Source organism: Rattus norvegicus, chromosome 13 (genome assembly GCF_036323735.1).
Source record: "Rattus norvegicus strain BN/NHsdMcwi chromosome 13, GRCr8, whole genome shotgun sequence".
In the NCBI taxonomy this organism is placed as follows: Eukaryota; Metazoa; Chordata; class Mammalia; order Rodentia; family Muridae; genus Rattus; species Rattus norvegicus.
In genome coordinates this window covers 46,580,894-46,593,990 of record NC_086031.1, presented here as the reverse complement: position 1 = coordinate 46,593,990, position 13,097 = coordinate 46,580,894, and the positions used below count along the sequence as shown (strand labels likewise).

Here is a 13,097-nt window from a genome sequence, read left to right as displayed (position 1 = left end):
TCTATTCTCCAGTCCCTTCAGTTCTGCTTGTAGTGCCTCCGCTTACCAGCAGAGGGCAGGTCTGGCCTCGTCTACCTCATCTAGTGAGATGCGGATGCTTCTCAGTTCTAGATCTTCTGGATGCTTTGACAGTGCCCCCAGCTGCACCTCCCACACCCCAGTCCTGATTTTATTGATGTAAGGTCAGGTGCTGATGGTATTTAAATGTCCCCTGGGTATTTTGTAATGTGCAGTTGGGATTGAGAACTGCTGATCCCAGCCTTTCTTCCCAGGGTGTTCTGCTGTCTCTGAGCTAGGCTGTAAGACAGTAGCCATTCCCAGTCTCACCCAGCTCTATGTAGGACTTCACCCTGCCTGTGTGCATGGGCATCGCCCATTGTTATTGAATGCTCTGCAATGCCCCCTCCCTTCGGTGGAAGCAGGTTGTAGGAGCTCAGAGAAGTCGAAACTGGGCCAAAGGACAAAACACGTGTAAGGGAAGGGGAGCGACATCAGCCCGTCTCGGGTTATCAGCGTAATGGAGCCCTGATTTGGGGAGTGCGTACAGCACAAGAAAGGCTCAGAGCGGGGTCCATTGTGGACGCTGAGAACTCCTGCATTCAGTCAGTGTTGAGATGGTCCCTCACACCCCTAGCAGGAGCCATGCTCTCTCACCTGGCCCAGCCACCTCCTCCTCACTCTCCCCCTGTGGGACAAAAGTATCAGCTGTGCCCCCTATGTGAGCCACCCTCCTGCCAACCTCAGCCTGGCATCTTGCAGGATGAAAAAGGAAGATGACTCCCTGACCATCTTCGGAGTGGCAGAGCGGGACCAAGGCAGTTACACGTGCATGGCCAGCACCGAGCTGGACCAGGACCTGGCAAAGGCCTACCTCACTGTTCTAGGTAACAGCTGTCACCCACATCAGCGCTGACAGCCCTTCTCCCTGCTTCCCAGCAGCAGAGCAGCCGTGAGCAGTCGGCAGGGCAATGCAGAGTCAGTGGCCATTAGGCGCCATGACCTTTTCGGGTCTCTGGATTACGAGATGTCATTCTCAAACCAGCTGAGGACAGTATGGAGTTCTGTCTCCTGGGTGAGGTCCTTGACCTCCCAAGCTCAGCTGAAAGTGGAGTGACTTCTGCAGCTTCTGCTGCTCTCTTACAGCTACCTCCACACCACCAAGTTGACCAAAGCCATGTTGAAGCAATGCTAGGCCAAGATGGTGGTGGTGGTGGTGGTGGTGGTGGTGGTGATGGTGTGTGTGTGTGTGTGTGTGTGTGTGTGTGTGTGTGTGTGTAGTGATATGGTATGGAGGTGTGTAGTATGGGATGAGAGAGGTGTTGTGGTATGTGTGTAGATGTAGTATGGAGGGGGAGTGGTGTGTGTGTGTGTGTGTGTGTGTGTGTGTGTGTATACATGTGTTGGGCCTGTGACTTGTGTATGAGTGTGTATGTGAATATGGGGTGTGGTATAGGGTGTGTGTCTCTGTAGGTATAGCTTAGAGAGAAGACTGTTGTGTGTGTTATATATGGTGTGTGTATACGTGTGTATGTGTATACGGGTATGGCGTAGGGTAGGAGTAGCATGGAGGGGGGAATGTTGTGTGTTACAGTGTTGGGGTATATGTATGTATGTGGTATGTGTGTGTGTATTGTGTGTCTGTGTGTCTGTAGGTGTAATGGTTGGAGTGCTGTCTATATGTGTGGGGGTATATGTATGTATGTGGTATGTGTCTGTGTGTCTGTCTGTGTGTCTGTGTGTCTGTAGGTATAATGGTTGGAGTGCTGTCTATATGTGTGGGGGTATATATGTATGTGGTGTGTGTGTCTGTGTGTCTGTGTAGGTGTAATGGTTGGAGTGCTGTCTCTATGTGTGTGGGGTATGTGTGTGTGGGAGGGTGCACACTTCCAGCACCTCCTCCATCTTCCTTCCCCTCCCATGCTACTCCCAGATGTTGGTGGCATTTCACCCTGCCATACACTGACTAAGATGATGCCACCCCATCCTGCCCATGCGGGCCTATAGAGAGCAAGCCATTCTGAACAGACAGGAAGATGGCTACCCCTTCCAGTGGAAGGCCTCACTACCATCTGTCCTATACCCTCTCCGCACTCCTGCAGTGGAGGTCACACTGGCTGGCCATGGTGGGCCCAGATATGTTAACAGTATTAGGACAGGAAGAGCCTGAAACTCTACTCCAGGCCGTGGAGAAACACCAGGGGCCAGCTGGGAGGTAGACTGCCCAGGGACGGCTGAAGAAGCCTCAGCCATCCATCTATCTAACCTGGACGCGTTTAACCCTGCTAACCTGCTAACCTGGATAACCCATCTTACCGTTGCAGCTGATCAGGCCACTCCGACTAACCGTTTGGCTGCCCTGCCCAAAGGTAAATTTGTACTAATCGGGGGCACTGGTGCCCAGGGGTGGAATCGTGAGGATGAATGTGCTGGTGGACACTTTTGAATGCCCTACATGTGACCTCTGACCCTCAGGCACCCACAGTCACCTGCCTTCCTGGCCTTTGCCAAGGCTCCTTCTGCAGGTTGGACTCATAAGTCTGGACCGCCATTTTTCTTCTTAGCCCTCCCTAACTATGCCCCACATGCCTAATGGCCAGTCAGAAAAGTTTCTTCAGATGTTCCCCAGAGGCTCGGCAATGTATAGACTGCCACACACCTACTGCTGTGCAATCATGCACACCCACACCCACGCATACATGCACTACTGTGAACTTAAGTGACTCACTGTCTAGGTTAGTAGATCTTAACCTTCCCGATGCTATGACCCTTTAATATGGTGACCCCCAACCATAAAGTGATTTTTGTTCATTCTGTACAAACTCCTTAAGTACATGCTACTTTGTAACTGTAATTTTGCAGCTGTTATGAATCATAACGTAAATATCTGTTTTCCGGTGGCCTTAGGCTACCACTGTGAAAGACTTATTCGACCCCCACAGAGGAGTTGTGACCCACGGGTTGAGAATCACTGTTCCGGGTCCTCCTAGTAATCAGCCAAAATATGGAAACAGCTGGTTCAGGGAGGTAACGTGGGGGAGCTGTCTGCCTCCATTCTAAGGCTGCACGACTTTCTTCCAAAACCAGGGTGATGTTCATACTAGAACAACACTGTCCACCCCACCCCCGAAAAAGCTGTTTCCTCTAACCTGTGTGGAAGCCTATGGCCCCTCTGCTCTACACCCTCACTTAGTCCAGACTGAGTCTCCTACCAGGCCTGGCCTGTCTTTGTCCCCTCCCCACTTCCCTGTCTATCTGCCCTGCTCAGCACTCAGCTCTCCTGGGATGCTCCTGCCAGTCCTGGAATCCAGAAAGACAAGCAGTCGTCATGCGGAGTGGCGCACACACACACCTACACACACACACCACACAGCCAAGGCCCACTATGAAATAGAGCTCAACACACACGCAGACACACTACACACCATACACACACACACCCACACACCCCCCACACACACAGAGCCAAGGCCCCTATGAAACAGCTCAACACACAGACACACACACACACACACATCACACACACACCACACACATACACCACACACATACACCACACACACACACACACACACACACACCACAGCCCATCTCCCACCCCCGCCCGCCTCCCCCCCATCCCCACCCCCCGCCAGCTTCCCTCATGGAGGCATCAGCTTTTCCCCAATGGTGTGTTCTAAAACACCACACACACACACACACACACACACACACACACACACACACACACACACATCCTGATCTGAAGAAACAGGATGGTGTCACTCCCTCTGCCTTACCTGATTCTCCTTATTTCCTTGTTCCATATTCTTTGATCTTCTCTGTCTTGGCTCCTGCACTGGCTGTCCAGGGCAGGTTGGGGTTTGATCTACTGGCAGTAGAGACCTGAATCCCTCAGGGACTGTACAACCAGGACTAGTACTACTCCAAGGAGAGGGACTGGTTCTCCTTCAGAAGCTCAGAGTGACACCTTTTTCCTCTGCTGCCAGGGCGGCCAGACCGACCCAGGGACCTGGAGCTCACTGACCTGGCGGAAAGGAGTGTGAGGCTGACCTGGATCCCGGGGGATGATAACAACAGTCCCATCACAGGTCAGCCCAGGGCCCTGTGCTCCAAAGCCAGAGAGTCTTGGACGAGGGCCCCTTAGTGTCAGCTCCCACCTCTGCCTCATGACCCATGCATGGAGGCCTTGGTTATCTCCTGTGTCCTGGGAAGGTGTCTTTGTGCGTCCCTGTCTATCCTGGGGAATAAAGACAAACAGAAGCCGTGAAGGATGTGCTCTTAGAACAGCTCTGTCCTCCTTGTCCATTCAGACTACGTTGTCCAGTTTGAAGAGGACCAGTTCCAGCCAGGAGTCTGGCATGACCACTCCAAGTTCCCAGGCAGTGTCAACTCAGCCGTCCTCCATCTGTCCCCGTATGTCAACTATCAGTTCCGAGTCATCGCTGTCAACGAGGTTGGGAGCAGCCACCCCAGCCTTCCATCCGAGCGGTACCGAACAAGCGGGGCACGTGAGTATACTTGAGTTCCAGGTGCCCTGAGTTTGCACTGACCCATCCCAGCACCCAGCCACGGGACTTAGGCAACTTTCATGCCTTTCTGGGGTCTAGCCCCTCCTCCCATGACAATAACCACACATACATCTCAGGGCTGTGGAGAGGACTCCCACTTTAAAAAGCTGGGGAGGTATCTTAGTGGGAAGAGGCACCAACTGCCAAGTCTGATGACGTGAGTTTGATCCCTAGTACCCAGTGGATGGAAGGGGATGACTAAATCCCAAAAGTTGTCCTCTGGCCTTCACACATGCACTGTGGTGTATGTGAAGCCACAAGTGCATACACCAAGCAAACAAACAAACAAACAAACAAACAAACAAACAGCTGTAATGTAGAAGAAAATGTGTCTTGGGGGCCAGGAAGCTAGTTCAGTTAGAAAATGCTTGCTGTGAAGCATGAGGACCTGAATTCAATCCCCAGGACCCATGTAAAGGTGGGCCTGGTGGCTCTCATCTGTCACCCTGACAATGGAGAAGTGGAGGGGAAGGAAGCATCTCTGGGACTTGCTGGTCAGCCACTGTGGCTGAATCCCTGAGTTCCAGGTACAGCGAGAGACCCTCAAAGAATAAGGTGAAGGGTGATTAAGGAAGACACCCCCTGGCCCCCACACACGCGCACACACAGATGCACATGAAAGGAAGGAATAGAAAATACTGTGGTGCCCATCATGCTATAAGCACAAGGTAGATCCTAACTGTCATTTGTATTATTGTTAATGATTCTTTATCATCTGCAGAGCTGTGACAGAGACATATATGTATATGTACACACACACACACACACACACGCAATCTGGTGTTATGTCAGATTTCTCTTCCTAACACACCAAATGGATAGATTTATGCGATCACACCAGCTCACAGAGGTAGAAATGCTTGCCCCCAAACGTTAAACACTAGGACAAGCCAGCATACCACAAAACAGGCTCGTCAATGATCTATGGAGGGAACAGCGTACAGAGTTACTGTGGTGGCCATCCGCAATGCGGAAAGCTTTGTGACAAGCGCTAACTCGTCCAAGGATCGCGCTGAAAAGAAATTAGCTCTACTTTGGGGGGTGCAAGTCTTAGCCAGGAAGACGTAGCGCACGTGGAAGAAAAAGTCAGGAGCTGAGGAGAGCCAGGGTACAGAAGGGGCCAGTTAGGTAGGAGGTGCTCTGGAGGTCCTGGTCAGGCTTGGGTTGGGTTTCAGCTTTATCTGTTTGGATTCCAGCCCCTGAATCCAACCCCAGTGATGTGAAGGGCGAAGGGACACGAAAAAACAATATGGAGATCACATGGACGGTGAGCGTACCTCCCCACCCCAGCCCCCAGTGGGCTGTTCACTTGGCAGCAGGCACCCAGGAGCCCCTATTCCTTACTCCCCCCGTGCCATAGCATGTTTCAGTCTGTCTAACGCAGAGGCTCTCAACCTTCCTAACACCCGACCCTTCAATACAGTTCCTCTCTGTGATGACCCTCCCGACCATGAAATTATCTGTTACTACTTCATAACTGCAGCTTGGCCGCTGTTATGAATCGTGGTGTGAATATCTGGTATACAGGATGTCTGGTGTGACCCCTGTGAAAGTTGTCTGACACCTCCCCACCCCCAAGGGGTTGGGACCCACGGGTTGAGAGACATTGGTCTGACTGATGCGGACCACTGCCCTCTGAGAGTCAAGCCCGTCAGAATCGAGCATTCAGAAATCAAACGGAAAAAGTGTCTGGAAGCAGAGTTCAGAGCAGAGATGGGAGTGGAGGTCACCAAATGTCACAGGCTACCAGTCTAGCAAAAGTCATCGATTTTGATTTTGAAGGAGGGACCTAGGCGTTAGGGGACAGACAGATACAGAACATGAGCTGGATGTGCCCTGGCTCTGTGCGGTGGGTTATTGGAGGCACCGACGCCATTACAAAGTCCAGGATCTTTCTACAGCATGGGCTAGGTGACCCGAAAGGTCATCTCCCCTCTTCACCCTAGCCCCCTGAACACCCCTTCCAAACTAAAACTGGGGTACATGCTTTCAAACTGACTTTTCCCAAACCACTCCCAAGACTGAAATTGGAAAATACACTCACTCAAGTGGCGTTGGGCCACTGCATGGATAACGACCAGAGATGTGGCGCTCGCCCCTCAGAGTCCCCATCAACCCTGTCACTCTGAAGCCTGTGCCTCCAACAGCCTTGACCAGCAGCAGCTTTGGACTGAATCTGAATTCTGGACAGCTCGTCTGTGGCTCCGTGTGACAAGCTCTAGGAGCCTGGTTCCTGAACCAGATCCTTAGGACTGATGGGTTTCGGTCATCTTTAACCAGCTCTGATGTTCAGAGAAGGACAAGACAGACATAGGGACTTGGTAGGATTGAAGTCGATTCTGGACTTTCGGTCTCGTCTATAAAAGAGTAGTTTGGTTAGAGCAAAGTCCTCTCTGACTCCAGAGATTGGGATTGTCTATCATTGGTTCCCTGCTCCTTCTGTCTTAGGAGGAAGTTTGCCCAAAGTAAAGCGTTTGCTCCCAATGCACCTGCAGTGTGGGTGATGCTTGCAGCTTAAGTGAAGTCTCTGGGGAAGCTTTTGTCATAGGGAATCTGGATGCCACAGAGTTCCTATGATATAGGCTCCTCGGGGAGTGAGCAGAGGCAGGGTGCCATCCTCTGCACTGCACAGGAGCTGGCTGCTTGCAGGCAAGCCCGGGTAGAGTAACACAGATGAAGACAGCTTTACCAACACCCTGTCCACCCTGTCTGTCTGTCTGTCTGTCTGTCTGCACAGCCTATGAATGCTACCTCCGCCTTTGGCCCCAACCTGCGCTACATTGTCAAGTGGCGACGGAGAGAAACCCGAGAGACTTGGAACAATGTCACCGTGTGGGGCTCTCGCTATGTGGTGGGGCAGACCCCTGTCTACGTACCCTATGAGATCCGAGTCCAGGCTGAAAATGACTTTGGGAAAGGCCCGGAGCCTGAAACCGTCATTGGGTACTCGGGGGAAGATTGTGAGTATTGGTCCCCCTCCCTCCCCGCACAGGACCCCCACTGCTAAGCTAAATAAGCCCACTCTCATGAGCTGACAAACTCAGGATGTGTCATGGGAAGGCAACCAGTTCCCAAGAAATAGGGCTTTCCTGCCGTGACACCTGGGCTGTGCAGCGCCTGGCAACAGTCAGGAGAATTCTCTTTTGAACACATCCCCCTTAGCCCAGTACACACCCCAGTGCATTACAGCCATAAAACTCAAGAGTCTAGAGACAACCTTTTCAAGGACTCTACAGTAGCAAATGCCATGCTTGAAAGAAGAATCCAGGTCCCCAGGTCCCCAGGTCCCCAGACAGATTGCTTTACTGCCAAGTCTTGTTGGCATTAAGAAAGACTTTAGACTACCATTTAAATGAGCTATTTAGATGCTCCAAGGAACCAGTGCACAGGCTAGACTCCCACGGCAGGGGAGCCACAGGCAGTGAAGTCTAGAAAGCACCGACTTGAGACTTCCTGACCCACCACCTGCCAGTATTCCAACACTGTTCCCGGCCCTTGGGATTGAACATGAAGTGGGAGGTTCTTAGGAAGTTGGCCCTGGGCCGGTCAACACTCTAGACCTGTATGTGAAAGTGTGTGCCTGGCCTCTGTGCCTAGTGTGTCAGCACCAGTCCCACAGCTTGTGACCAAAGCAGAGCGTTGCCAGACTCAACCAGACTCAACAGCTGGGTCTGGGTCTGATCCAAGAAGAGGTTAAGGGATCGGTGGGGTGAGCAGAAAGAAGGGACAAGAGAGCAGATCTTACCAGGAGTGGACATGGTAGGTGAGGCAGGGCTCCAGGTCAGGTCAGTGGTTTCATGGTGGTGAGGGGGAAGCCATGAGGACTGAGTCCCAGAAGCAGTGATGGATTGCCCCACTGGAAATGAACAGAGGCCTCCACGTGGACGATACTTCTCCACAAGAGTCTAGTGGGGGCTGCCAGTCAGTGCATGGGGCTGCAGGATTCCTGGACGACCCCTTGGTTTCTGTATCTCTCCACCCAGGGCCCTGTGCATCCCTGCAGCAGCTTTGCTTTGGCTACAGAGCGGTAGTCACAGCGAGAGCCAGGTTCTTTTCCTGAACAAAATCGAGGCATCTTCTTTCCACAGATAGTGTTTCTGTCGGTGAACTCTGAATTGATTATTGATCACTTTTTGAAGAGTATTTGAGGAGAACCCTAAGGGCTCTGAGACTCCTGAGGGCTAGCAAGAACTTGTGATTTCCCTTTGAGCCTCAAAGGGGCAGAGGACGCATGAGTCACCACCACTTGTGTGGAGCTGTGTGTAGGGGATCTGGCAGAGGAGCGCAGCACTGCCAACCTGCAGCCAATGTACCCTTTACTCCCACCCTGGCACCTCATGTTGGCGCCTATGGTCCAAACTCCCCAAGAAGCCTGAGGAAAAGGTGCTCGGCTGACAAGGTCCAGGAAGAGCAGTGGGGACAGGTAGAGAGTGGAAAGGAAGTTAGATGTCCCCTGTGCTTGGGTGCCACAAATGATTGCTCTGGTCACCTGGATTGTCACCCTTTTGTCCCAAGACTTCACCGCAGTCTGGAGCACTCAGTGTGCAGCAGAGTAGAGGTACAGGCTCAGAACACATCCTAGGGAACCCTAGAATCCAGGACCCAACCTTGCGTGTTTAACCAGCTCTCTGTCCCCGCACGTTACAGATCCCAGGGCTGCACCCACTGAAGTTAAAATCCGAGTCCTGAACAGCACAGCCATCAGCCTTCAGTGGAACCGCGTCTACTCTGACACGGTCCAGGGCCAGCTCAGAGAGTATCGAGTGAGAAGGCCAGCACCCAGCCCCACCTAACCACCTCCTTGCTAACCAGGGGAAGGGGTAGCAGCCGAGGTGTGTAGGGGATCCTGAGAGACCCTAGGAATACTTGTGGGATCTAAAGTTGATTCAAAATGATTTCTGGAATGGGGAACATACACATGCATACCCATACACGTATGTATAGTGTACAATACATATCTTCATGTGTCACTTAGCCACAGGGATGAGAAATGCATCATTAGCCAGTTCTGTCACTGTGCCCAGCATCGTGGTGCACACTGAGACAAACCTAGCTGGTATAAGCCAGTCCCTCAGCATGGCAGCTTACTGCAGTCAACACGCACGGCAAGCCAGCGTAATGTTGACAGTTTGACAGTAAGCTGCGTTGTCCAAATAGGATTAAAAAAGAGGCAGAGCCTGGGCATCGCTCAGTGGGAGAGGGCTTGCCTAATGTTTGTGAGGCCCCGCACTGCAGAAGCAAAACAGTATAACATAGAGTAAGTCTGAAGCAGTACAATGGCTCTGCTTAGCCATTAGACCCAGTAGACCTTTTACACAGCACCAGCACAGCCATACGTGTAATACTATGTAAAATGACATCATGACAGCTACAACCGTCACTAGGTGAAAGAATTATATGAGAGTGGTCCCTTACTCACAGGAACGTCTCACGGCTCATGCCTATAGGAACGCACATGGTATATTAAAAGGTTGAGCCTAGCTCAAGATACTTAGGAGCGTGCTAGCTTTCACCCAGTCCTGTGGAGCACGCATGTTTTATATCCATATGTGGACAGACATGTGTATCTCCGTGTGTATAACCGAAGCACCCTGAGCTGCACCCTTTCCCTCAGAGGCTCCTGCTGAGCTGTTTGCTCCCCCAGCCTGGTTGCAGAAAGCCACACTAACGGGCAGAGCCACCGAAGGGGTGGGGTAGAAGCTGCCTTCTTGTTGCCCAAGCCAACTCCACTACCTGACACAGATTCCAAAGGCCCTGGCCTCTTGTGCTTTCAGCCTACGAGCAGTTTCTGCCAAGTCACCTGTCCTCAGAGGACTGGGCTGAGATTGTAGGGAGGGGTAACCGAGGACTTTCCCTCAGGAGGGTAGCTGCATTTCAGTTGGCTGGGCCGTGAGGGTGACATAGCATGGGTTCCCACTGGGTCTGTGACTTCTGAGGTCATCAAGAGTTGGCTGGTGGATGGCTGGGGACACACAGAAGGGCTTTCGTCCCTTCTTGGGAAACGAACTTGGCAGTGAACTAAAGAAAGCAAGGCCGGGTGCACCTGACCTAGCTCCCCCCCAACAGAGTTAATGTTTAACCCTTAACCTGCTGGCCTGGAGATTTTTCTTACTGAAGTACTTATCATTAAGTCTGGATTTCCTGCACCACTTTGCTGGCAACACTGCTGTGACACATTGTCCTGTGGCTTCCTACCACTGCTAATAAGGCCTTCATTATACCCTTCACCTCTGCCACCTCCAAGCCACCCTTCCCATCCAAGCTCTGCTACCTGCAGCCCTGTGTCCCTACTGACTTGGACGTGGTGTCTGCCGCCTGAAAGATCTTCAACAGTATGTGAAGAAATCACTTGGCTTCTGAGAATTATATCAGCCACCGTTCATGTACTCCGACTGTTTGGGACAACCTGCTCCTTGCCTGCCCACCTTCTGTCTCCCTAAACTGTACTAATCCAACTGAAAGCAAAATGATCTTTGAGCACCAGCACAAAGCTTTCTGTGCCAGGACCCCTTGGCACAGGTTCACGTTTATGGTCCTGGCATGGACTCTCCCTGGGCAACCTGCTACCCAGCTGGGACGTATTCTCCAAAAATGTGGTGTCATGGCTCCAAAAATGAGTGGGGACTTTAACCTTGTTTCACGATCAGCATTGCTCTATTCATGATCGGGGACCCTAAGGCTGTCCTGCCATCCTGAATGGGGAGGAAGAGGTCATTGCAGCCTGTAGCAAGCAAAGGGAGGACCAGTCACTACCACCACTAACCACTAACCTGGCCTTGCTGCCTAGCCCCTCACCAACCTGCCTCTGTCTCAAAGGCTTACTACTGGAGGGAAAGCAGTTTGCTGAAGAACCTGTGGGTGTCTCAGAAGAGACAGCAGGCCAGCTTCCCTGGCGACCGCCCCCGGGGCGTGGTGGGTCGCCTGTTCCCCTACAGTAACTACAAGCTGGAGATGGTTGTGGTCAATGGGAGAGGTGATGGGCCTCGAAGTGAAACCAAGGAATTCACCACCCCGGAAGGAGGTAGGTCTGACCTGGAGCTCTTTCCAGTGGGTTTGGACAAGGGTAGTGCCACTTGGAGCAGATGGCTTGGCGTGGACAGCCAGGGTGACCTCGGCAAGCAGATGGCCATCACCAGAGTGACCCACCCTCATGGAAACTTGTTTGTCAAGAGATCTGTGCAGTGTGCCCATGGCCTTCCAGACACAGGCTATGAGACTGACCCCAGCATGTCCTCTGAGGAGAAGCCACATGTGCATCTGGCCACTTCGATGTCCTGCTTACCAGAACCTGAGACCTACGCCAGCTTCCCCACAGCAACAGGAAACACTCCTTTCCTATGTGGCCTATGTGTATAGAGTACTGCCAAGTGTCACCCCACCCTCCTGAGGGTTTCTGATTTGATCAAACCCTGGGGGCCAAACATCTAGAAAGTTCTATTATCACCTTGGTTCCCCATTGGCTCTTTTACCCACTCGGCATGAGCTATGCCTTCTCTGTTCCTCCTCCCTCCCTCCTTAACTGTTTCCTATTTTTCTTCTCTTCCTCCTTTTGCTTCTCCCTAGCTCTTCCCTCTTGTCTTCTCTATCCCTGTCTCTCCCTCCTTCCTCAGTTTGGTTCCTATCATTGGTCTCTTCCCCATCACCCTCATCCGCTCCTTTCCTCTGTCTCCTCCCCAATAGAGCTTGGATTCCCAGCTCAGAAGCTGGGGCCTGCTGCTGCAGCCAGTGGTGAGAGCCCTTGGCTGGGGACTGGGAACTGCACCCTTTCCTCAAGACAGTTATAACCGGTTGCCTGCCTGGGAGTGGCTCTATGGCTTGGAGGTATATTTGCAGGATTGAAGCCACCTAATTTGTGCCATCTCCAGGGTGTAGCTGCTAAAAGGAAACTCACTTGACTTCGTCCCCCAGCTCAACAGCAGTAGCTGAGCCCGCTTGGCTTTATCCTAGGCGAAAGTGCGTGCCAGGCAGGCAGCAGGCTCTGCCCTCAAGGAGCTAGGGCCGGGTTCAGCAGTAGCCAATCACGGGGGTACCTAAGGCCATGCCTTCATGCCTGTACTTTGTTTTCTGTGTTCTCCTCATCCTCCCTGCCCTCACCTCCTGGCTCCCTCCTCCTTCCCCAAGTACCCAGTGCCCCCAGGCGTTTCAGAGTCCGACAGCCCAACCTGGAGACCATCAACCTGGAATGGGATCACCCAGAGCACCCCAACGGGATCCTGATTGGATACACGCTCAGATACGTGCCCTGTACGTTCTCCCTTTCGGCTCCCTCTGAATCAGATGCAGTCACAAACCATTTCGCACCGTTTTCCTGAGGAGTGGAGATTGGAAGCCTGTGGGTACAGAGGGCATTGCGTAGGAATGAGAGATAAGGAAGCTTTCCTCATAACTAAGGGAGCAGGCAGGACCCAATTCCTGCCCTTCCTACACAGCACCATCTGCAGGGACAGCAAAGGTCACTCTAACGAGGGGGACAACCCCAGCCCTCTAGGAGCTTGTAGTCTCCAAAGGATGTTCAGGAGTCTCCGGGGA

General features: G+C 52.4%; 1 protein-coding gene across 24 annotated transcripts in view; it reads left to right on the top strand.

Annotated features, from left to right (window-relative positions):
- The window catches only part of Nfasc (neurofascin), a 186,621-nt gene that overhangs the window by 141,999 nt on the left and 31,525 nt on the right, over positions 1-13,097 (top strand). For 12 of the 24 annotated variants that reach the window (XM_063271966.1, XM_017598648.3, XM_063271964.1 and 9 more), the window contains 9 exon segments: positions 760-884; positions 2,322-2,366; positions 3,987-4,088; positions 4,311-4,508; positions 5,765-5,835; positions 7,306-7,528; positions 9,216-9,331; positions 11,385-11,589; positions 12,690-12,812. In XM_063271966.1, the coding sequence (XP_063128036.1) occupies positions 760-884; positions 2,322-2,366; positions 3,987-4,088; positions 4,311-4,508; positions 5,765-5,835; positions 7,306-7,528; positions 9,216-9,331; positions 11,385-11,589; positions 12,690-12,812 (1,208 nt within the window). 24 annotated transcript variants of the gene reach the window in all.